This window comes from Anneissia japonica, unplaced genomic scaffold (genome assembly GCF_011630105.1).
Source record: "Anneissia japonica isolate Jap-2015-1 unplaced genomic scaffold, ASM1163010v1 scaffold284709_len978187_cov192, whole genome shotgun sequence".
Taxonomy (NCBI): Eukaryota; Metazoa; Echinodermata; class Crinoidea; order Comatulida; family Comatulidae; genus Anneissia; species Anneissia japonica.
In genome coordinates this window covers 69,101-95,377 of record NW_022757342.1, presented here as the reverse complement: position 1 = coordinate 95,377, position 26,277 = coordinate 69,101, and the positions used below count along the sequence as shown (strand labels likewise).

General features: G+C 34.4%; 2 protein-coding genes across 4 annotated transcripts in view; one reads left to right on the top strand and one right to left on the bottom strand.

Annotated features, from left to right (window-relative positions):
• LOC117124661 (fibropellin-1-like) overlaps positions 1-23,717 on the top strand; it is a 30,283-nt gene extending 6,566 nt beyond the window's left edge. Inside the window, exons 8-24 of one of the 3 annotated variants that reach the window (XM_033270972.1) lie at positions 1,294-1,506; positions 2,414-2,527; positions 9,450-9,569; positions 10,080-10,202; positions 10,384-10,542; positions 11,129-11,278; positions 11,875-12,051; positions 12,540-12,695; positions 15,935-16,099; positions 16,561-16,782; positions 18,017-18,172; positions 18,698-18,779; positions 20,183-20,291; positions 20,729-20,762; positions 21,406-21,540; positions 22,586-22,723; positions 23,066-23,717. In XM_033270972.1, coding sequence (XP_033126863.1) covers positions 1,294-1,506; positions 2,414-2,527; positions 9,450-9,569; positions 10,080-10,202; positions 10,384-10,542; positions 11,129-11,278; positions 11,875-12,051; positions 12,540-12,695; positions 15,935-16,099; positions 16,561-16,782; positions 18,017-18,172; positions 18,698-18,779; positions 20,183-20,291; positions 20,729-20,762; positions 21,406-21,540; positions 22,586-22,723; positions 23,066-23,070 — 2,258 coding nt within the window. In that variant the 3' untranslated portion in view covers positions 23,071-23,717. Of the gene's footprint in view, positions 1-1,293; positions 1,507-2,413; positions 2,528-9,449; positions 9,570-10,079; positions 10,203-10,383; positions 10,543-11,122; positions 11,279-11,874; positions 12,052-12,539; positions 12,696-15,934; positions 16,100-16,560; positions 16,783-18,016; positions 18,173-18,697; positions 18,780-20,182; positions 20,292-20,728; positions 20,763-21,405; positions 21,541-22,585; positions 22,724-23,065 lie in introns of all 3 variants that reach the window. The other 2 variants (XM_033270971.1, XM_033270973.1) reach the window with 2 other exon arrangements.
• A 255-nt stretch (positions 23,718-23,972) lies between these two features.
• LOC117124660 (fibropellin-1-like) overlaps positions 23,973-26,277 on the bottom strand; it is a 36,368-nt gene continuing 34,063 nt past the window's right edge. Inside the window, exon 22 of the mRNA XM_033270970.1 lies at positions 23,973-26,228. Coding sequence (XP_033126861.1) covers positions 26,182-26,228 — 47 coding nt within the window. The 3' untranslated portion in view covers positions 23,973-26,181. The remainder of the gene's footprint in view (positions 26,229-26,277) is intronic.

Genomic DNA, 26,277 nt, shown 5'->3' with positions numbered 1-26,277 from the left:
AGTTTGGGAGGAATAGAATAATATAATTGTACAAGACTAGACAAGAACGACTCGCTCGACACGAAAATTTTAGTTTATTATTTGTTTATTTACAAACATTCAAATACCTCTGACTGCAAGCAATCGAGTAAAGACTAGACAAGAACAAACCCGCGCGACACGAAAAGTTTAGTGTATTATACAAACGTTGAGACCGCTACACAACGGCCTTTGTTTCGAGATTTGAGCATGAAAGCAAGGCAAAAGCAGCTTTCTTAGCTACGTTTTTTTTTGTCCGCTGATCGGTTAAAAAATGTATTTCATTTTTATTTTATCACTGAAAAACAACTACTGTAAAATGTTTAGCCCATAAATATGATGTGTGTGAAGAAAACATTAAACAATATGTTAATTTGGACCTTCAAAAAGCAGTTAAAATGAAATGGCTATGAAATTTTTTTGGGGGGGGGGGCTAAAGCCTGTTTATCCCCCCCTCTAAATCCGCCCCTGGAAATGATCATCTTAATATGTTGTAATTTTATTATGTTGCTTGCAGTTTATATTGTTGTGGTGGGTGTGTGTGTGTATGGTTGGTGGGGGAAGCAGTGGAATGCCTGTATAATCAGAATATCGCTTAGTGACAGTTTTGGGGACTGCTGATTGATTGATTGATTGATTGATTGATTGATTGATTGATTGATTGATTGATTGATTGATTGATTGATTGATTGATTGATTAACTAACTATTGACTAGTTGACTGACTGACCGACTGACTACCGATTTTATTTATTTACTTATTGACAGGTTGATTGACCGATTCATTATTTGATTGATTGGTGACTCAATGATTGTTGGGTTGATACATGATTGGTTGGTTTATGGTTGGGTGGCTTGTTAATTAGTTTAATGACTGAATTTTTGATTAATTTAAATATTTACTGACCGACTATCAACATTGCTGACTGACGGAAAGACAAATCAATCAACTAATTGATTGGTCTAATGATGTGTGTTTTTTTTTTGTGTGTTTGTTTTTTGTTTTTTTTGTGTTATCGAATAGCATATTTATGTAGTTGCTAGCTACTCACAATGTGGTATTATGTGTAGAATCGTCATCAAAATCCAGACATTTATTGAACCATAGGGATTTTAATTGGAATGCGAGCACTCTAGTAAATGACCAAAACTTACTCCAAAACTTGCTCCCAAAATTACTACACGTCAACTTCATATAACATTTTATAACCTGAACAATTATTTCAAATTCTAAGATATACCTTCTTTTTTTTTTCTTTTTTTTTTTTTATTTCAGAACACCTTAAACCCCGGCCGACAACCCAACAACTGACAACCAAACAGCCGACAAAGTCACCAACCCAACAGCCGACAACTTCACCTGTCATAGGGTGTCGGTCAACTCCGTGTCAAAATGGCGGTACGTGTATAAGTATTCCATCCGTGTTAATCCCTGGTCTATCTACGTGTGTGTGCAAGTCTGGTTTTATGGGGAAGCAATGTCGCCAAAGTAAGTAAAATGATTCCATATCCTACGTTTTCTAAAGCCGGGATAAAACACTGCACCGACGATCGTCGGCTGCGCGATCATGGTGAATAGAAAAACACAACGAGGTACGTGCGCGTAACGGATCCTTTTTAATAATGACTGCCACTCACAAGCAGCTTACGGTGCTGCTTAGTCATGTGCTCACAGAGAGCGGAGACGGGTTCGTACGACCGTCGGCCGACGCATTGTGCCGGTTGTATGCAGTAGTAGTGCCCCCTAACAAAAATATACTCTCCCTTAGTGGCCCTCACAAAAAAAAAAATATCACGCTCAAGTATTTAAAGATCACCTCAAATCACCTTATTTTAGTGAACTAGCGCCCCTAATCTAATCATTGATCTCCACTTCACTTCGCTTCCCCATCATCCCCTTCCCATTTCAAGACTCCAGATACGCTGGTTGTATTTCCCGATGATTGTACAGATTACTTTTGCCATACCAGGGGTTCAGTAATGAGATAATTGTAGCCTCCTTTCAGTTTCATTGTAAACTTTAACAACCAATACGTTGCCTCTAAACTCATGCTCCGGAGAAGAAAAAAGAAGTTGATATGTTTTATAACTTTATAATAAAAAATCTGTACCTCATTAACCATTCACAAGTTCCTCAAATACCCTTTTTGCGTCTTAAAAATAATCAGTTTTACAGCATGTCAATTTGTTTTCCTTCGGAGCATGGCTTTATAAAAAAATAAAATTAAATTAAATTAAAAGGTTGATGCTTGCATTATTATTTTGGCGGTATCTGTTCATGTATATAGGCCTACTTAAGATAGGGCCTAATTAATTTCCCCCTATACCCGATTGCTATAAAATCTAAGTAAAAATACTTATACTGTGTACCTACTGTGTATACGTATTTTTCCAAGGTGATACACCAGCGTGCTACAGTACCCCATGTTTGAATGATGGCGTGTGTGTTTCTGATGGAGAAGGTGGATATACATGTAAATGCGCCGAAGGCTTCTCAGGAATAAACTGCGGTATGTAGGCCTATTCATTTTAATAACGTGGTCGATTAATTACTGTTGTAATAAAAAGTATCGTTATATAAAGATTTATATCACAATTTTTTTTGTAACAAATCAGCACAAACCAACTTGTTGTTTTTGTTAATCGTGTATCTGCCAAATGTACTGGTCAAGTTAAGGTAAACATGGAAGAACAAATGTAACGCACAGCGTAATTGTGCAGAATTGCGTAGGGCGTGATCGGCTAATTGTAGCAGCCGTTGAAAGATGCTCATTTTTATGTTCACATCGTTCCACAATGATAGGGAGTGAAATAATAATTGGCCTAATGATAATAATAAAGGATAATGATGATGATGATGATTTATGATGTTGATGACGATAATGGTATTGTTGTGGTTAATACTTTGATTGAAAGAAAACAATTTTTCACACCAATTAACAAATTCTTTTAGACCTTAGATGGCCTGGAAATCGAATTAAGGAATTTGTAGTAACAGACTGTATTGTTATACAGTCTGTGATATACAAATAAGCACTACCATATTTGATGTTACTAAAATGTACAACAAGTACAACAATACAAAAGATTATAATACTCAACAGTGTAAATCAAGCTGTTGTCTAATTTAATACTACTCAAGTCAATCCAGATATAGAAGAACAAAAAATTTAAGAAATTGGTACATTGCCAATGGCCACTAACATCATTCAGAATACACACTAACATTTAGCAGACAGGCTTATCATAATATTTCAAATATATAACCCATTATTTCGAAGATATTACCGGTACATCTATTTTAATGGAATTAAGATAGTTACATTGTCGAGATTTTCTCCATGGTTACAGCAGAAATACAACAAAGATATATTCAACTGCATACAAAAAAGCTCCAAAATGGTTAAATCTTTTAACTTTTAGTGCATTTACAGTAAAGCATATGAATTATCATGGTAGATATATAAAGGCTTCACATGCTGACATAGCTTGTCGTCACAGTATGAACAGTGTTGATGCAAAATGGACACACAAATAGAGTCATCATCTATGGAAACACAAACCTTTGACGAGTTGTCCACTGGAATGAAGATTCTTGCTGTATTTCAAAGCATTGTGTTAAGTGTGACAGCATTTATTGGCTTCATTGGCAATGCCTTAACAATCCTTGTAGTTCTGAGAACTCCAAATTTACGAAGAGGTTACAACTATTTCCTCATAAATCTTGCGATTGCGGATCTTATAATCAACGTACTGAATTATCCGTTCGCTGCCGCCTGTCTTTCTTACAGAGAATGGACGTTACCAGACATTATCTGCACAGTTCTTGGTCTTTTAATGATCTTAAGCTGTACTGTATCCGTTGGAAACTTAGTTGCTATAGCAATAAATCGCTATATAGCGATCGTAAGATGGAATATATATCAAATGGTGTTTAGAGGAAGACGATCAGTTATCTGGTGTACAGTTATCTGGTGTGTGGGCATATTGACTATACTTCCACCGTTCTTGGGTTTCGGCAAGTTTGGGTTCAATGAGGCAATATTAGCATGCGTCGTCATACATGATGGAGATGGTAGAAAATACTTGCTCATTTTTCTTGTCTGCTACTTTATGATCGCATCGAGTATCATCTGTTTTTGCTCCATTAGAATATACATCACCGTACGTAATATTCGCCTAAATATTGCGAGGCACATCCAAAATGATGTCAATCGATTAAACAATGAAATCAAAGTTGTAAAGATACTTGCTGCTGTTTTCATATTTTTTGTGGCTTGCTGGGGACCTCTTCTGATACTGATTATTGTGGACAGACATCTAACTGAACCAAATATTCTCTGGCAATTGTCAGCTTTCATGGCTATTCTTAATTCCAGTATCAATCCAATCCTCTATGCTTGGAGAAGCAATGAATTTCGTAATGCCTACAGGATATTGTTCAGGAGGCGACAGCCGAACTACAATGCAGTGCCGGGAGGCATAAACCTTCAGCCAATGCAAAGAGTTTCTGAAGATGCCGATGACGACGACCAGCATGGGCGTTGACCGGTGGGGGACACGTCTCCCCACTTTTCAAAGTAGGGGGACATCAGATCATTTGCCCTTCCCCCCACCTTTAAAAAAATCTTCTATAGTTAAAACTCCACTTTTCAAAGCGAGTGGAAAGAACAACAATTACGCATGACTGTCATGAATTTTTTATTTTATTTTATTTTTTTTTTGTTCACTGTGCTCTTTTCCAAGTGCGGTGCATATTTCCGGACCATGGAAAACGGAGTAAAAACGCAATTGTTTGTACATTTCGTAACCATCTCAGTAATAATTGATTTTATAGGTGCAACTTTTATCAGAGGCTAAATTTATTGTAAAAACATTGTACGTTGTTAAAATTGGAAGCGTGTAAACCTATTAGGCCAATATTCTTACAAACTCAAAAGTGCACAATTTCTACTATAAACGATTTATTCCTTTTGTATATTATTATGACTCGTATATACTACTACTATCTGCATACGTAGATTTCTGTTTTTCCTAATTTCAAAAAAATATAGTTAGCCAATTGATTTTCCGTTATATAGCCGTTATTAAACAATAATTATTCATCAGCCTTTGACACGATTTCGATTTATTTAAGTAGTGATACCAGAACTTTATAAACCCCGATGTTACGTTGACGCATTGACGTCATATTAATCAGTGGCGTATTCAAGTGGGGCTGGAGCCGACACGGTCCCCCACTAAATTTTAAAAATTATTTTTAAAAAAGGGAAAATTATAATTAGAATTTAGGTCTGAGAGTACCATCTCCGGGAAGATAACTAATCGTTATTTTTATGAATGTTAGTTTCCACATAATGAACGGGCATGATTATGATTACCAGGATAATTTGAAAAAATTATGATGAGTACTGTATTTCAGTGGCAGATTCAAGGGGGTCCAGTGGAGAAAAAAGAAAATTACATTCAAGTTAGTCTGAGATTTCCGGCCCACTAGAGGTGCTATAATCATAAATATTCTTTCCTCAGTCCCAACCATGGTGAGACTGAAGTGGTCTACACTCTCCCTCTGTAAAAGTGTAAAAGTCCATCCCTGGCCCCCTCTATATCAATTTCTTGGATCCGCCACTGTATTTTGAAAATATAGTGTGGAAATAATAGTTAACTGCATCCTTTAAATCATTATACGACTTACAAAAAGCCTATAGGTACCAGAGCTTCCAGAGGGCTTTGCGCCCTAAACCCCCACCGAGGCCCACAACCAAGGTTGGGACCTACGACCCAAGGCTTTCTCATTATTGCATTTCGCCCACCCCCACTATCAACCACGGTTCGACGCCCTTGACGACTAGTGAATAAGTTTAACCAACCATAAAGCTCTGTCCACACTATTATCAAATTTTCTTTGACAAAAAACTGTTGTACAGTATTCCCATCATGACATGCCTCAAGCTGGTTTTCCACTAGGCGAATTCATTCGCGCGAATCGAAAATTTTAGCCTATACGCATGTGCAGTTAAATTTTCATCACGAGATTCTCAAATGCGCAGGCGTATAGGTACAAATTTGCGATTCGCGTGAATGAATTCGCCTAGTGGAAAACCGACTTAAATATCAGGGGCGGATTTAGGGGGACGGATTTAGGGGGGGCCGGCCCGGCCCCGGTCCCCCCCCCCCTTTTTGGAAGGTAAAAAAAAGAAAAAAAAGGGAAAAAAAGAGAGAAAAGGAAAAAAATGATAGCCCAGAATGCCTCAAATGTTATGTTCGTGCGTCTAGAACACAAAAAGTTCGCGGGGGCATGCCCCGGACCCCCTACAACAGTGTTGTCTCAATCGGCCCAACTTTCGGCCCCACTTCCGCCCCCACCCCTTTTAGACATTTCTGGATCCGCCCCTGAATATCGCATGATGTGATTTCATAAAACCATATTTAGGCATGTTTTGTCAAATCAAATTTGATAGTCCTACACATAGTTGTGTCTGTAGTGGCGTAACGGGGGCGAAGCCACAGGGCCCCAGTTCAAAGTGGCCCCGGAGTGTGTGAAAATAAAAGTTGATTCTTGGTTTATAGTCAACAATATAGGAATAATGATATTCTTTAACCATACTGACATTGCCTTTAATACAGTCTGTTCAGCCTTGATATTCATAATGTTCTTAGGTCAGCGAATACTTTACTGAAACTGATGGGCCCAAGGCGTTTTCCCCCGGACCCCACTGTCGATCTCCTGAGTCGTCAGACATTATCTCGAGTGATTTTAGTATTAGTCAGACATGTCTGCCCCCTCTTTCCACAGGCACGAGTCGTAGTCCTAGTGTAAAAGCACTAGCCTAAAATTCATCGCAGTGCGCGGATATTTCTACAAAAGTTGAGTTGGTCTTTTGCACACGAACCTAAGCCAAGTGTGCACTATAGGAAAAATATTGCACTGTAGGGATAGGCAAATAATATTGGGAGTTGCAGTGATGACGTCATGGTTGTCTTATAAAAACAATAAGAAACGATAAAAAATTGCAAAGTGTTAAGTATTTACACAGTTCACCATCAAAAACGCCCGTTAAAAGTTTAGTGAGGATATGTTGTAAAAATAGATAAGACGATAGCTTAAGAGATAAAATAGAGGTTAGGTAGGTCTTTTTAACGGTGTGTTGACCTTGATATCCAATCATTACCAGGTAGTTGTAGAATTAAATTTAGCTTTGTTATGCCTGTCTATTTTCAACTCTTGGACATTTTAGATTTGTTCATGATTGTCATCGTTTATCTGAATGAATAACTATTCTATAATATTTTGTTTTGTATGTTGTTTGATTGCCAAGAAAGACGCGTTTCAATTGTTGTTATTAGACAATAAGTATTCTTGAATCATGGGTTTTGAAGTACTGTAAATATGTTTTTCTTTAAATAGGCCCTATATAAATCGTCTTAACACACGTCACTCTACATTACAAACAAAACCGACGAAGCAAGTAAAGTACTGATGAGAAGAGGAACAAATTATATTTAATTTAAACTTATATATATATATTTAATTATATCAAGTGAGTCTCACTCATTTTCTCCCTTTTTCAGGGTTTTCTCTTTTTTATCTCTCTCATTTTTTCTGTAAAGACAATTCTGAAAACATGTATATCTCAATATGTTTTGATATATGCTATATTTAAACCTTTTTTTTAATTTTAATTTTGTTTTTATTTATAAAATATACGGACTCAATATCAGTAATTGTACCGTACGAGTAACAGTAACATAGTACATTGTACCGTAATGATTGGCCAATAAAAGGGCATTATTATTGTTTTTAGTACGATGATATATTCTGCCCATACAACTGTAAAATAGTAAATTATTATTTATTTTAAACTTTATGAACAGGCAGGATTTCCAAAAGGTGGCAGTTTATGAAGTAATTTTGGCTTATTATTTAATTATTATTATTATTATTATTATTATTATTATTATTATTATTATTATTATTATTATTATTATTATTTTATTATTATTATTCAATATTTCACACGGAGTCTCCTCACAAGGCACAGTCTTAGCATCGAGGAGGCCTAGTGGTTATAGTTCACACATTTCCATCCAAGATTTTAAATAATCCATAATCACCAAGCGCAGTATAAATGCTTGGGTGGTATGTGAACAATCTTCCATATGAAATCCGTGCATTAACATCGGCCAACAGTTTCAAATGTTATTTTTTTTTATTTTTTATTATTATTATTATTATTATTATTATTATTATTATTATTATTATTATTATTATTATTATTATTATTATTATTATTATTATTATTATTATTATTATTATTATTATTATTATTATTATTATAATAATATGTGTCGGCTACTCAGTTTATTTTCGGACATGCATAAAATTACAATATGTCTTTACCCCTATGTTAAAAGTGCCCTTGACGGAGAGTTTGGATGAAATATATTTTGACAGCCCACTTAGTGGACCACTTACTAACATAATGGTAAAACTAATTTTATTTAAAATATATATATGCCTATTTTATGGATGGCATTAAAGTAATTTGAAGCCACTTAAGAAGTGTGCACTCTACCCAATTGTAAAAACCACAATAACATATATACGTAAATGCTTATAAATATAAATAGGCCTATATATACATACTTAAGACATATTTAAAACACCGATACATTCAAAAGAATAAGCATTAATAAGATTAAATGTTAAAAAGACCAGTAAGAAAGCGTTAACACGTTTAAGTTAAATGACAACGTTACGGTACTCACTTATATTTTTGTCAAACCTACTTTAAAATGATGTATACGACAATATTAACTTACAGAAATATAATTATCGACTACAAGATAACTAGTACTCTCGCCTAAGTTTTTTTTAAAACAAAGATTACATTTTGCCCTCCCTCTAGAGACCCCTAATCCCGAGACCACTATAATTCGTGACCACTTTTCATTACCAACAATCTTGCTAACCCTGAGTCCAACCCACACTTTCAGGCTCTAAAGCGGTTTAGATGTAAAACAGTATGTCTCTCACTTATTTAACCATTCAATGATAACAGCGAATTGTTTTTTTTTTACACTTTTCAACTCGTTCAACATTAGAAAAACATAGATTTCTTCATCAAATTCATACACTACGGTGTATCATTATGAAAAATGGCTTTTAAAAAAATTATTATAATTATATTATTATATTAAATATTATTTTAATTAATTACTATAGATTTTAATTAATTGCGCATTTACACTGTTTAAGAATCATTAACTAAAAAGGTTACTTTTGAAGAACTTATTCAAGTTTATAATGATGTCAATGCTTTGTATAAAATGATATTACTTACTTGCTTCCGTTATAAATCATATAACAATAAGATATTACATGTTTATTTTGTGTACTTTCTTATGATTTATATGTTTTCTTTTTTAAAGGTGTTTCTATGCCATGCAAAAGTTCACCTTGTCTTAACAACGGTACTTGCACCCCTGACAACAACGGAGGTTTCACTTGTCGCTGTACCGACTACTTTACTGGAACACTCTGTGATGAAAGTAAATGCCAATACAATTACAATGCTATCAACAATGACGTAATACATGTAGTAGAAGGTTAACAACTTTAAATAGAATGACGATAATGTTGCTTGCGAAAACGTAAATCTTAGGCCTATATGTTTTAATTTTCACACACACCTTTCGATTCTGTCTGATGGCAGGAATGACTGTTTGAGTCAGAGTGAACCCGCCGGGCACACGCTGCGTCAGCTGACGGTCGTATCCCTCTCCGCTCCCTGTGAGCGCTTGACGACGCGACGCCCGTCTGCTGATTGTTGGTGGCAGTCTGATTGGATTGGTCTGTAAAACTGGTATTTTATACCTCCATGGTAAAATGACCCGTTGCTTGCGCCGCACCACGTGACATTTTGTGCAATCGCCCGGCTGACGACCGCCGAAGCAGTTTGTGCCAGCTAAAGTATACATTTCTTGATATTTTGGCAATGACACTGTTGTGAATAAAGTCTATTACTGCACAAGTTTAAGGTTATTTTCTTAAATTCACAGGAGTTATTGGACCTTGTGAAAATAGGAATCCCTGCTTGAACGGTGGCACATGCGAAGAAGTGAATGCCAAACTTTATAGATGTACTTGTTCACCAAATTTCAATGGCTTCCACTGCCAATTTTGTGAGTTTAAATTTCTGTCGATACTATTGTACGCGTGATCAGAACGGTCAGAAGTCTGGGGCTACTTGTTAAGTAATAATAAGTAGGTGGGGAAGGAAAACATTTTCAAACGTGTAATGAAAACTTCTGGCTCAAGTACGAAAAGATGTATTCTAAAAGTGACGTTTTATGTTGTTTTCAGCTGAAGAATATCAACCATCATTCTCGTCTTCTGACGACAATGATGTTGAGATATGTCTATTGGAGTGCGGTGAACATGGCATTTGCCGAGGGGGTCCATTTAACCGAGAGATGTTTTGTGAATGTGATGAAGGTTATACCGGCATTCTCTGCGAATTTGGTAAGAAGTAACATAATTTATTGTATTTATTTACTTATTCGGTTATTTATAGCACCATTATTAGATTTATTGTTCATCAAAGGCTGTATTTCAGTTTATATTATCAACATTTATATATATATACATATATACACATATATATTATATATTATATATATTATATTATATATATATATATACATACATACATAATTATATATATATATATATATGTATATATGTATATATATATATGTATATATATATATATAATCCCACCTAGCCTAGCCTATTGTTTCTAATCATGCTTGCATGAAATTCTGTCTTTATACTATCTGGCTTTTTCAACCCTCACTCACTCGCCACTGAGGAAGGACTAGTGTTGTCCGAAAGCTCTGGTTCTATTTCTGGCTGTTTACTTACGTTTAAAATGCTATATAAAAAAAGCAAAGGACATACCTCGTGCTCAAAATGCTATAAAAAAAAGCAAAGGACATACCTCGTGCTCAAACACTGACGTACAAACCACGTCAACGATCGACCAGAGTGCCACTGGTCACAACCTATCACCCTAGGTTACCACCACTAAGGGCTATAATTCAGACAGGTCCTGGAGAAAGCTCTTCGTCATCGATCGTTACATTAGCATGTCTGTCTTCTCCTTGTGTGTTTGGGACGTGCTTAGACGAAGAGAACGGATCCTTCAAGTGTCTGTGTGCAACTGGTTACACTGGTATCCTATGTAACGTGGAAATTAGTGAGTACTAACTATGTGCTACTAATACAGTGCTGTACTGGTTAATATTATTAAGCGTAGCATTTGAAAATGAAATATTCTTTTAAGGAAAGTTTGGATGGTGGAGTAACCATAATATTAATGATTGCGGTCCATGATGAACTAATATTTTCAAATGTCTTTAATAAAAGTTTAATTTAGACCAGCTTAAATGCCTGTTTATACTTCAACGATAACGATAACGATAAAAAAGCTAAAAAGCGATTGTTAATATAGAAAACAAAAGAAATAAGAGAAGTTTTTGCACTAGGACGATTCGATAACGATTTATCGTGTATACGATAACAAAATATTTTAACAAATCAAATCAGGTGACGTCATAATCATGGAAAGATGATAAAATCGTTAAGATTAATTACAGACATTAAATAAATAAGTTTACCTTTATTTAGCTATTTTTGATGACTTGGAGGCTTCCAACTCTTTTCCATCCATATTGATGTCCTTAATAAATTCTTATGAAATGCTACAGACACGTGAAATACTTTTTACTTGTGATGTCAACATTTATATTAGACGATAAGATGCAAGAGCCAACGCTTTTCTTTATTTCATAGTAACCGAGTCGTCATCATCAGCATCGGAGCCTGATTTAGGCCCTTGTGTAGTAAACCCTTGTCAGAACGGAGGCGACTGCCTTGTCGAAACCCAGGGTGACGAATCTGTTAGCTCAGCTGAGACATATCGATGTGTATGCCAAAAAGGATTCATAGGCGATACATGCGATTACACAGGTTGGTTACTTTCACTACAGAGGCTAGACTAGAGTCCACTCACTAATACCAATGTCATTCCGTAACACGATTTATACCCAGGTCACTAATTCTTAATTTTAGTGCAGGTATTGGAGTATGTGTTACTAATACAGTACTGTACTAGTCACTATTATTAAGCGTATATGAGTATTTGAAAGTGAAATATCTTTTAAGGAAAGTTAACATGGTGAAGTAACCATAATAAATGATTGCGGTCCATAGTGAACTAATATTTTCATATATCTTTAATAAAAGTTTAATTTAGACCAGCTTTAGACTACTATTTCACAGTCATAAAAACATACGTGTTGATATTGTATTCTACAACAATTATTGTAACAAATTAGATTTATTGTTTAAAAGATATTATATATAGAGATATAGGCCTATATTTCAGTAATTATCAACATTTGTTTCAGTTTTGTTTAAATAAAAAATGTTTAAATATAATTGATATTTTCTTCAAGAAACAGGTCCTGAAGAAAGCTCTTCGTCATCGATCGTTACATTAGCATGTCTATCTTCTCCGTGTGTGTTTGGGACGTGCTTAGACGAAGAGAACGGATCCTTCAAGTGTCTGTGTACAACTGGTTACACTGGTATCCTATGTAACATGGAAATTAGTGAGTACTAATCGGTACATAGCATCATTATTGAAACTGCCTATGCTCGTGTTATGAGGTACGGTAGTTGCAGCGACGGCATCAACCAATTTTGATTATTTTCTCTTTCAAAGCCAATGGACCTTTCCGGAGAGTCAATAATACTGACCAATCAGAACATCGCTAAGTACACGCGATTGTTCCCACAAAGACACGTGTCCCACAAACGCACGTAGGCCTACGTTTGCCCCATGTTTTTTGTGGGACCTTAGCAAATATCCGGGGCGGGGCTTAGCGGAAAGGTCCATGGTGACGAATCTGTTAGCTCAACTGAGACATAACGATGCTTATGTCAAAAAGATTGATAGGAGGTACATGCGATGGCCCAGGTAGGTTACCGTAAAACCTCGCATTGAAGCCCAGTGGGCTTAATCTCGAGATGAACCCCATCTGGAATTGAAGCCCCCCTCTTTAGTTTGCAAAATTAGCCTCAAAAAGAAGCCCATCTCGAAAAGAAGCCATTGGGCTTCTTTTCAAAATAGGATAGGCTTCTTTTCGAGATAGTACAGTACATACACTGTGCATGAATTTCAAAAAACAAAATAAATTAAAAACAAGCTTGGTTTATACATTAGTTTAAATGAACAAGGCAATGAACAATCTCGCTCCAGAATACATCACCGAACTCCTGACTCCTTACACGCAAACACGCTCTCTCCGATCCGCTTCTAAGAATCTTCTAAAAGTTCCGAAAAGCACTACCATCACATACCGGGCATTCACCTCTGCAGCGCCTACCTTATGGAATGCACTTCCAGATGAAATCAGGAACGCCGACTCACTTCAGCTTTTTAAAACACAACTCAAAACTCACCTCTTCACTGAAAGTTTTGCTGAATTTCTTTAACACACATTTTACCACTTTTTCGTTTTTTTCCCTTCTTTTAACTGCTTAGCTAGACACCGCCATCACTTGAGCACCTGTGAGTCATGCATCGGCGGGCTTTACACCTTAAATTGCCGATAAACGGTGCGGTGTTGGTTTGGTTCGTTTAGGCGTTTTCTTTTTTCTTTGTTAGTCTAGGTTCATGTTTTTTTTTATTCTCTTGTCCGTTTCCTTCCGTTGTTGTGAAGCGCCTCGAGGTTGGTCTAACGGGAGGCGCTATACAAATCGCAAATTATTATTATTATTATTATTAGTTTAGGTGATTTAATGCCAGTTAAATACACTCCATAATACAGATTGATGTTACATTGACTTTATGTATTGTTTAATTCTACATATTCACAAAATTTACAGCATTAATTTTGAAAAGAAGCCGACTCTTTACTTTGCAAAAGTAGTCTCAAAAAGAAGCCCATCTCGAAAAGAAGCCCATCAAGGTTTGCAAAAAAACAAAAAACAAAAAAGTTTTACGGTACCTTCACTATAATGGTTAGAGTGGAATCGTGTCCCTGATAATAGTCATTTTGTAAAACTTCTAATTTGAACAATGGTCTCTATTCTTTTGTTTGGATTTTAGAGTGGGTTAGAATTAGAGCAGGCCGTGTTAATAAAATTGTAGTACTGGGTCATTATTATCAAGCATTTAAGCATTTGAAAATGAAATACTGTTGTAAGTTTGCATGGCGAAGTAACCATACTAAATGCTTGCGGTTAAAAACGAGATTATTATTTTTTTTTTAGAAAAGAAAGATGTTGTTTATGTTGAAGTATCTCGACGTTTTGATTGAGTTGTTTCGATTGTCATCAAGAAAAGTATAAGACATAATAATATCTTATATTATTTTTCTGATGACGATCGAAACAACTCAATCGAAACTATCTTGTGTTGGAACGCAAGAATTTTTTATCATTTGAAATTAATAACCTACCACGCTTTCTGTGCAGGGAATATAATAATGCTTATAGTAACTGTACAAACTGATAGTGTTGACCGGTTTTTGTATGGAACGCCAAAAGGGCAACATTAAACACAGCAAATTTTCAAGCACACTCGGGTTTCAGGCACAGTTGGTTAACACAGTCAGTTTTTTACTTTAGCTGCTTCTGACCAAAATGTATTTTATTGTATGCCTACCTATTGCAAATAATATATATTTTTTATTTTAATGCAAACAAAAACAGAAACTTTTTTTCCAAAATGATGGAAATAAATACAGTAAAATATTTCCCCACACCAATAAACGCTATTTCTGTTTCATATAATTTTAATGGTTTCAAAGTATTTTATGTTATGAACAATTATATGAAACTGCTATATAAACCTGCAGTACCTAAACGCAATGCTAATTGTCGAAGTCTATGAAGCATGCTTTAAAAGCCAAAACATGATCTTACCACTGCATTTCTGACATTACTTAACAAAAGAAATAACTGATCTGAACATGCAGCATGCAACCTATCTTATTTTAGTGGCCATTGTTCTTTATATATATTGAGACTAATCGTGACGTTCACATAATGGAGGCTATTGTCTGTCTGGACGTTATCGTCCTCCTTCGACCATCATCAGTTCATCAGTGACATTCGCTACATCATCGTAAATATCAATATAGTGCTCCTTCCTTTAGAGCTTGGTATTTGAAGTCAATTCCCAACCCATTGGGTAAATACATATCAGACGAAAGTCATTATTTTAGATTGAATTGTTAAGATGGGTTACTATTACAACATGGGTGACAAATAGGGTAACATGGGTGACAAATAGGGTAACATACTTCAATCAGAGATTTTACGGCACATAAATATAATCATTATCTATACAGTTACTGCCACGGCATCAATATAATTAAGACCTGTAAGTAATCTATTCGGTCTACTTATACCTTTGAAAATTAAATATCCATAACTGTCCATCCCATTATCGTTGCGATGTAGCTTGCACTGACATCTAAACATGACAAATGATCTCTATAATATAGGCTTCTACTTGCCTATGAAATCATTGGGTGGGGTAATATAAATATTAGGTCTGTCACAATCATTCACTTTATCTACTCTAAATTCCTAACAATAATGAGGCAATAGAAAAGGATGAGAATGAAATGAAAAAAAAAAGTAAAAAAGGATCTTTATCAATATTATTAAATAAATTAATATTCACCTCCCCCACCCCGTCTATTCCGTCTTCCATCTGTTGTCTCCCATTCCTTCTTTTCACTTCTCTTTGGTGTGCAATTTTTCCTGTCCCCCGTCTAATTCTCCTATTCCTAATCCAGATATAATTTATTTTCTAAGTCCAATCTTGGTTTTACAGATTCAGAACCATGCACACCAAACCCCTGTTTGAATGGAGGAACATGTATTGATTGGAAAGGCGACGAACCATCTTTCAGCAGCGATGGATCTTCAGATTTTTTATCGTATCATTGCAGCTGCCCTCTTGGATTCAAGGGAGAAAATTGTGAAATTGAGACAACAGGTGGGTTGAAAGTTAAGTGATAGAGATTTGTGGTTAATTAGATCCTTTTCTGGGTTCTGGCTTCAAATCCATGAAGAAGTGACGAAAATCAGAATAAAAATACAATTTAAACTTCGTACGATAACGGAAATTAACCCATAAAAATGTTAATTTTTCATTATTATTTACAATCATTATTATTTATTATGACACTATTTTTTAAAATGAAATCATTATTGTCATTGTTATTGTTGTTGTTATTGTTATTTTAATTCTGTTTTTAGTGTTTGCGTTAGTGTAGGTGTCAGTTTTTTAAAAATAAAATCTGACCATCGAATTGGCTATGATGAGCCAACAAAGTTAATGACTTACGATAAGTAATCGAGCAGGAAATGTACTGTCGTTTAATGGCACTCAGCTGTGAAATGAATATACGGGATATTCGCCTTTTTTTTAATAATACAAATTAATATTGAAAAAAAGTCGATCGTGTTCAGTGTCTCCAGATTTTTCGTCATCAAGCTCCGCTAACGATCCTTGCACCAAAGACCCTTGCCTCAATGGAGGATTATGTTCGACCTTACTGACGACTACATCTGATGACAGCAGCTCCTTTGATGAAGAGAGTTTCAGCTTCGAAGAGGATTACATATGTAATTGTCCATCGGGCTTTGCTGGTATTAACTGTGAAACGATACAAACCAGTTAGTACCTTTTCCGACACTTTTAATTAAAATGACTTACGATTAGAATGTACTGTAATGATTAGGGCTAATAAAGTTTTCAATATTCAATGAATATTGTTACTGAAGTCTCTGAAAACGACAGCGTTAACATATGGAAACTTGTTTGTTTGTGGAACATGCACGTATTCCTTGAACTGTTTTGGTATTTAAATTGGTGAGATTCATTGACACTTCAAAATGGTCCATTATATATTTATATATTTTGTTATTGTTTTTATAAGATTAAAAACACTTCTGAATGAAAAATTCATACAGTTAAATGAGGGGAAAAAATAAATGGGTAATTTATCTTTCATTTTAATGATATTGTTAGGATGATAATATTAACATTTTAGTCCTGAAGCTAAGCAGACCAATATTGAGGAACATTCCGACCGCCTCTTTTACCACTCTTTGGATCCGCCACTTAACAAATTTTCTCTGATACAAGTTTTTTCATACTATATTTACATAAGAGAGGCCAACAACTTTCTGGATAGGCCTACAACGTAAGTACTTACCAACTCAACACAGTTATGTAGTAGTGTCAATACTAATAGGCCTTTTTCACGAATCGGTAGGCCTAGACATCATGAAGTGATGACAAACATTGCGAATCAGCGGTGCGTAACCAACAGAAATAAGAAAAATTTTAGGCTGATTTTCTGACATCATGTTATTAAAAAAATCGTAACTCCATAACTGGGCATTGTATCCAAAACATTTTTTTAAACTCTGTCTAGTTCTTAGATACTAAATATTATCTGATCGCCATTCATTTTATATTCAGTTGAGCAGAAAATCATGCAATTAGGTTTTTTTTGTTTTTTTTTTTTGTTTTTTGTTTTTGTAAATTTCAATGGTTTACCCTCTAAAGCGGAATTCACTAATCTCAAACAGGAATAGAATATATATGTACTTGCCCAAATAGGGAGAACATTGTTAAGAAACTGTATAAAGCAGGACACTCACTGCGTCGTACCACCGTCGCACGACGAATCCATATCTGCTTCCCGCGAGCGATAGATGACGAGACGTCGTCTGCTGATTGTCTGTGGCAGTCTGAACGGATTCTCGTGTGCGTTTGTCGTAGCGTCGCCGTCGCGCGTTTGTCGTAGCGTCGCCGTCGCGCACAGTGAGTACCCACCTTAAGAAATGATTGTACTATCTGGTATTATTAAAACATCTATAGTATTTTTTATTGAACTTACAGCCATCTCGACAACCTCGCAACCGATACCTGTAACGTCTGCTACAGAACCTCTTGCAGAATTTAATCCCAATATATATGGTATAAAGGGATCTTTTAGTCGTCAAGAGGATGGTTTTCTTGTCATCAATGGTTTTAGCTATTACTTTATTCTAAAAGGTAATCTCAACGCAGAAAAGGTTATATTTTCCTGTTATCATGACCTTTATTATTATTATTATTATTATTATTATTATTATTATTATTATTATTATTATTATTATTATTATTATTATTATTATTATTATTTAATATTATTATTATTATTATTTAATATTATTATTACTATTATTATTATTATTATTATATTATTATCATTATATATTATTATTACTATTATTATTATTATTATTATTATATTATTATCATTATTACTATTATTAACACTACTATTATTACACTGATATTATTATTATTGATATTATTATCGTTACTTTTGTTGCCGTCGTTGTTGGTTTTGCTATTTATATAGTTGTTTCTATATTGCTTGCTATTGTTATTATTGATATATATGCACGTTTTTGAGTAAATTTAACAAAACCCCAAAAAAAAATAAATAAATAAATAAATAAAATAAAAAAATAAACGATAGGACTATGAATAATAATTATGTGAGATTTGTATATTTCTTACATCTCACTGTAGGTATTATAGATGTATATTTTGTGGCGGGTAATGAAAACATACCAACTGCAGATGGAGATATTTTAGCATACTATTCTAAAGGGTAAGTACGATGTATTGGTAAGTAATACCGCCCTGTAGGTAGGCCCTGGCTGCATGGCAATAGGCCTACTAACAATTCGAAATATAGTGCCAATTCTAAGACCAAAATTTAACACTCATAGGCTAGGCCTACATTCATTCTGAGGTCAGTATTTGCTAATAAAAAGCAGTGAACTAACCTTATAAAAATACCTTCCTTAATATATCATATTCTGATAGATTAGTAAACTTAAATCCCCTTTTTTATTCAATCGATTACTTTATTTTTACATTATGTTTGGTCATGAAGTGTCTTCACATGGGGATCCATATAGAGCAGCGGCCATATTGCCAGTGGCGGCTCTAGGATATATTTTCTGGGGGCTAAGTTGTCTGACAGAGGGACTTAAGCTCGTGGGCTCGAGCTGGGAGAAGGGGTTAAGAGGGGTCCCCCTCCCAAATGAGATTTTTAAAAAAAAGAATATCAACCTATAATTGGCCGAAAATGGCACTCTCAGACTGTGACAGACATGTGTTTGCTTGGTGTGGGCCTATTTTTATATGTTTTATGGTCTGAATGCCCGACGAGCTCTGTCCGGCGGGGGGGGGGAGGCTTGACCTGTCCGGTGGGGCTTAAGTCCCCCTGCCACCCTGCTGGCGCCGCCACGGCATATTACTACAGCCTCGTCACAGGAATCTTGATCAACTGAAATTTATTCATAATCGGGCAAGAACAGATAGTTTTTTACACTCTACTTTTATTCACGTTCCTCGTGTGTGGGATAACTTACATGTTGACATACAAAATGAGGGTGTTTAGGAATCTTAGGAATCACCTTTACAGCTAGCCTTAAATGATTTAATCATTTTGTGTCTTTAATATTTATTTATTATAATTATTATTGTTTTGTTATTATTTTTATTATTATTAATTATAATTATTATTATTATTATTATTATTATTATTATTATTATTATTACTATTAATATTACTTTGCAATGTAATCGTAATTGTATTTTTATTGTAGACACATGTTCGTTAGGATCAGGCCCGTAGCGTGACTTAACTTGTGGGAGGTTTGTTTCAGTGAAAAGTGGACCCTTATCTTCGATACTCTGGAGAACATTGTAAATACATCTACTAATATAAATTTTTCGTTTTTAAATGCGGACCTTCTCCATTTTTTGTGCGGTTCGTCGTAACCCCCTTAACCCCTATCTCCCCACGCTACGGGCCTGAGGATTTCCCACGAAAGTGATGTTTTTCGCTATTGATTTTCTGGGGCGAGCACGTGTCTTTTCCTCTGTTCATGTTATCTCTTTTTTGTTCTGATTTTTTTTTTCTATTGTAATAACAACATTATTTTATGGTATTAAGTTCTACTGTATACATTTTATCAATGTTAGAATAAATGTTCTTTTTAGGGAATTTGTAAATAATAGTCTCGACCGAACGTTCAATAATGAGATGGTGATTGTTAAAGAGCCAAACTATGAGGTCACTTGGATTGCAGTAGCCTCGCCATCAGCTGATGTAAGAATGAACAATCGATACGGTATACTAGGCCTAATAGTAAATCAAGATTTGATTTGGATTAGAAGTTTGGAATTCGATAGCTCACTTGATGATGATGATGATGATGATGATGATGATGATGATTATGATGATGATGATAATGATAATGGATAGCCTATCCTTCATTAACAATTTTAAATATTCTCACCACAAGATTTTGATATATACCAGTACCTCGTAGCTCTTATTTAGAATGTAGACTACCGTAATGTATGTGAGTGTCCACTATAAATGTTGGTCTTACTGTTTACAGATACTGTTCCCTTGATTTTTGCGGTCAAAAAGTGCCCGCTAAACAGTGGTGCCTCCAAAATGGGATTGTCCCAAAGGAGGGGTATTTAAAAAAAAATTCAAATCAAGGTATCTCACATAATCTTTAACAAATTCTTCTGCAGATTATTCTCAGCGTTGCCTTCTTTCCAGTTGATGGTATGTTCATGTAATATTATTGTTTCCCTATTTTTTCATTGGTGGATCATGCAGGTCAGGGGGCATGGTTCAAACCTTCCTCTGGTTGTAGGGACATCTTAACAATTAAAGAATTGTCCAATTATGTAAACTATGCCTAAGTGCTTCTCTATGTATATAAGTAACATTCAATTAAAAATTAAAACAAGAAAATATATTTTTCTCGCCTATATTCTCGAATATATCATATATTCTTCTATTACTGAAATTGGTTGTTCATCTTTTTAAGCATATTTAATATTTAACGTATCGTAGTAACACAATCAGCAAAAACTTAATTGTTTGAATAATGTCTGAATGCGAGTTTATAATTTAGGCCTACATATTGCAAATAAGCTTTTTTTTATTTCCCGGATTTTTGCGCCCAGTATACCATTAACTGCAAACAATAAAAAATCAAATAGGTCTATATTCGTTAACATAGATATCCGAGCTGTGCACACATCCACTGTGCATTCTATTCTCAAAACCCTCGAACCACCTGTAAACTATATCATTATGCATCCTAACAGTCAAATTGATAATATAGTCATAAAGGCCAAAAGTATGCAGGCCTAGTCCAAACACATTAATTTATATTCTTGCTATTTATATAATATTTTAGTTGAAACGTTCAATTCAGAGGGTGGAAGTGTTCTTGATGAAGCTTGTGATAAACTGTGCCAAAATGGTGGAGTTTGTTCGATTGGAGTTGAAGAGGCAATGTGCATTTGCTTACCGGGATATGATGGTGTAAACTGTAAGTAAATTGTCTAATATTTCGAATCCTTTAATAATAATACTAATAATAATAATAGGCCGAATAATAATAGAAACAAGAAAAATAACGAAAACTATAATGATCACGTGGCGTTGACGATAACGACGGCGATGATGATGATAGTTATAATGATAATTATGATGATAGCCTAGTGATGATGATGATAATGACAGTGATAGTAAAATTGATAGTGACAGTGTTAATGTTAGTGGTAATTATGATGATATTGATAATGATAGGCCTAATGGAACTTAAAACTGTAATGTGTGGTCAAACAACCCTGTTTTTTCGGAATTTACTGATAACTAAGAGAATGATAAGCACATTTCAATCTAGTAATTATTTCAAATTGCATAATCTCTCATTTCTAACATTCAAGGTGAGATAGATTTTAATCCATGCAACCCATCCCCCTGTAATAATGGAGGGGTATGTACTGTACTCACTTACCCAGAACCATCCTCAAAGAAATTCAAATGTGTTTGTAAAAGAAGATTTACTGGAGAGCGATGTGAAAGTCATGATTTTTTAAACACAATATTTAGTTTTCGAATCCCAAACTTTGGAACAGCCTACCTAACTTTTTAATTAAATCTCCATCGATGAATCTATAAAAAGTATCTAATATGTACATGCACTCATGAATTCTAAAACCAAATATAGTTTAATTTTTTATCCCTGGTCAAATATATTTAGAAATATTTTATAATGGTTTTCATTTTATGTAAGTTTAAATGGTTAACATCATATCTGTACAATATATTTTCTTTTTGATTCATGCAGCCCTTCACATGCTTTTACATGCTTTTTTGGTTTTCACCTCTCTTCCAACATTAATATTTTTCTTTTACTTTAAAAGCTGTACAAAAATGAAAAGAGAAATAAATGTTACGTTGAGTTGTGAAAACTGTACTGTATGGTCGAACAACTCCTATTTTTTCGGAATTCACTAGTAGAATGATAAGCACATTTAAATCTAGTAATTACATTCTAATTGCATAATCTGTCATTTCTGATATTCAAGGTGAGATAGACCTGAACCCATGCAACCCATCCCCCTGTAAGAATGGAGGGGTGTGTGTTGTACTCAGTGAACCAGAACCATCTTCAAAGAAATTCAAATGTGTTTGTGAAAGAGGATTTATTGGAGAGCGCTGTGAAGGTCAGTGAATACACAGGTCTCCCTCCAATTAAAGACCACTTTTGGACTTTAGCTGCTTTGGTCTCTAATTAGAATAATAAGAATAAAAGACATTTGTTAATTTGGGACAACAGAAAAGTGGTCTTTAATTAGAGGTGGTCTTTACTATATTACAAAAATAAAGAAGATATAATGTTGATAATGAACTTCCGAAACAGAGGATGATGATAAAAGTGGCAGGCCTATTAACGACAGTGATGATAACAATTATTATTAATCAATTTAATTAATGTAATTAAATATTCTATATTTGCCAGGTTTTTAATATCCAGATTCTGAAATTATATCTTTATGATTTTGTAGAGTAACACAAGACACTTGGCATACCTGCCAGGCCGACATCACTTTGGTAAACTAAAGATATGCTACCGTACTTCATGTCCATGCAGTCTTCAAAAGTATCATCAAGTTGTACCAACGTACTAGTTTGTGTGCAATGTTTTTTTTTTTTCAAGTCAACTGCTCATAATGATATAGTGAAACAACAAAGCTCAGCCACACGGCAGTGTCGATCCAACATAATAATATCACTTGTGTATTATTCCAAATTTATAACGTCTGTGGTAAAATACAGTATAGAGAGAAAAATCGAGAATTGCTCATATAGAAGAATAAAATAACAGATCAAAGCAATTTACTGATCTAGGCCTACCCACTTTTTACTAACTAAACACATTTTTAACTGTGTTATTTATGTATCTGTTAATTTTAGAGCAAATATTTTCTCATTCTAATTTTCAATTAAAAATTCATTTTCAATTAAAAACTAATAACCTAAGTATTAAACAATAGTGCAGTAAATATATAAAGTACCGTATTCTATGCAAATGTTGAAACATATTTTTTTGAGACGTCCTGATATAATTTGGATAAATATACGTTGTATGATACACTACTTCGTTTATTTGTGGATGTACTGTATTACGGCTACAAAAAAAAAGAAAGAAAAAAAAGAGTTAATGTAGCTGTTGGCCATAGAGTAGGCTTTTAAAGCTTGGTTTCCATAAAAGCGCTACACTGTCGCTACAGTGTTTTCAATGCAGAATTTGTACTGCGTAGCAGTCACCGACGCAATCGAAAAGGTTTGAGCGACCCAATCAGCATCAAGAAAGCTGTCGGCGATAGCCTGTAGAGGTATGGAAACCAAGCTTAATAATATAATAACGCAAAAACAAATAAAAATAAATTACTCAGTGAAGACACGTTAGTGTTCGATTTACATCTGATACGGTTTATATCTGATATATCAGATACAATTTTATTTATCTTTCAATTCGTAGTTATTAAATTCTTTTGAAACGTATTCTTTTAATTTTCCTTCTGAGTGTGTTTCAATAATCTGAGCCTGAGTTGTGTTTGCGGGTGTGGATGGGATGGGGTGATTTTGAGTGAATAAAAGCAAGCCATGAATAACGAAGGAATGAAGAGTAACGAATACGTTTGCTGTCACGGAAAAGTTTACGAATCATAATTACAGTTGAAAGCTTATAAAAGATAACATTTTAAAGTGTACATGTATGAGAAAATTGCAAAACCTTATTATAAATTAAATATAATAATTAAACTCCATTAAACTCACCAACAACAGTACGCCTCAAATTTAAAATTAAAGTATGTTTGGAGGTAAGATGTTAAAACTTATAGCAAAAATATTATGCTATAAAAGCTTTTAAGAAAGTAGGTATATAGTAGAAGTGGAACTATGACTTCGATAAGATGATTGCATGGTCCTCACATGAAAATGGAACGTACAGATATATGTTTTACAATTTTCAAAAATGATAGGCTTTTATACAAGAAAATCAGTATTCAACAGAATACAGATTTAGTATAGAAGATGTTTGATTTTTTCAAATACAGGTTTTGTATGCCTGTCAACAGAGTCATAAGAGATCCCCTCACCCTTAATGTGATATACACACACAATTCTACTATGACTTAATCCCCATATGTGTGATATCACATTAAATAAAATGTGATTTGCATACTTATTTTTAAACTGTATTGTTTTTTCTAATTCTTGAAACAATTCTTGACATAAGAATCAAAATGGTGATGCTGTTTTATACACGCTTAATATTTTACAAAAGTAATAACACTCAGCTCTTTTTATTTAATCTTGCATAATAATCTTTATCTGCATTATATAGACCCAAGAAGCTATCTTTACGGCTGCTAGGTAGTCACGGACCACGCCCATACGCAATTCAGCACAATGACGCTGCAAGTTATGGGTTATTCTCCTGCCTTTCACCAAACATTTGCTTAAATCTTCTTAAAACTTCAAATAAATGTTCTATAACAATAATTTAAAAAGAAACCATGGATCTTCTAGTTTTGAAGCATAAAACTGACATATTATATACAAATATTTTATAAAATTAAGTGAACTTTAAAAATAGTTATTACCAAGTGTACAGGCAACAGAACTAATAGTTTTTTAAGCTATAAAATGTGCATAAAATAGTAAAGCTAAATCTTTTATATTATCAATGGACGGATAATGCTTAACAATTAAAAAACTTTGATACAACAACTTCTTTCTGTATTTAAAATTAAATTAGTTTACATAATGAACAATATATTCAACAGTCTGTTTCTTAACACATGTTTTTAAAAATTTGCTTTCACCCCCAACAAGACCTCGGAAGCCACTTTAATAGAGCCTGATTTCCATAAAATCGCTGCACGCTGACATTAATTTGTCGGCGACGCTGATTGGTCAGTCGAATTGGGGAGCTTTCCTGATTACCTCGGGAACACCGACAGTGAGTGACTTTGGAAACCAGACTTGAAGAATTACATTTTATTTGTACTTATGTCATATTATAACATGCTTTAAACTAGGACTAAAAACATAGCGTGAAAAACTTCACAGCCTGTTAACAAAGCAAGAGTAATGTGCTCTTCTGTCTTCTTTGTTTTTCCCCTATTACCTTATAGTTGACATTATTAATTTTTCGGTAGCACACATCGGACTCCGGCAATACGCTATACAATTGCACAACAATTGGGCGCACATCACAGTATTAAGCATTTACACAAACTGACTACAGTATATCAAGTGTTGCAGCATCAGATTGGATATAATGTGAAGACGCGAGCCAATCTGACAAGGCAGAGCAATATAAGATAACTTGTTTTTACAAACTGTACAATGTCAACTACATTGTAAACAAATAGGCCTATAGGCTGTTAGTTATAAAGCTAGCAAACCCAATGAATAACATGATTAATGAAAAATGCATCTTTAAATAATATACACTAATTGTGCAATGAAATCAACCAGGACCAATCGGAATTTGCAGATCAGTTGGTTACACCTATGACCTTTCATTATCGAACCTTAATCTATTCTCCGAGATACTTTGTTTTGTAATGAGTTACTGACAGTACTGTAAAAATTAGTGTTGATTACTTCATTCAGGTGGTGTTACGTCTTCTGGGTGTTTTATCGGATAGTCGTCTAATAAAAAAACGGAAATATAATAGTTAGAATACAGGAACTTAATGGG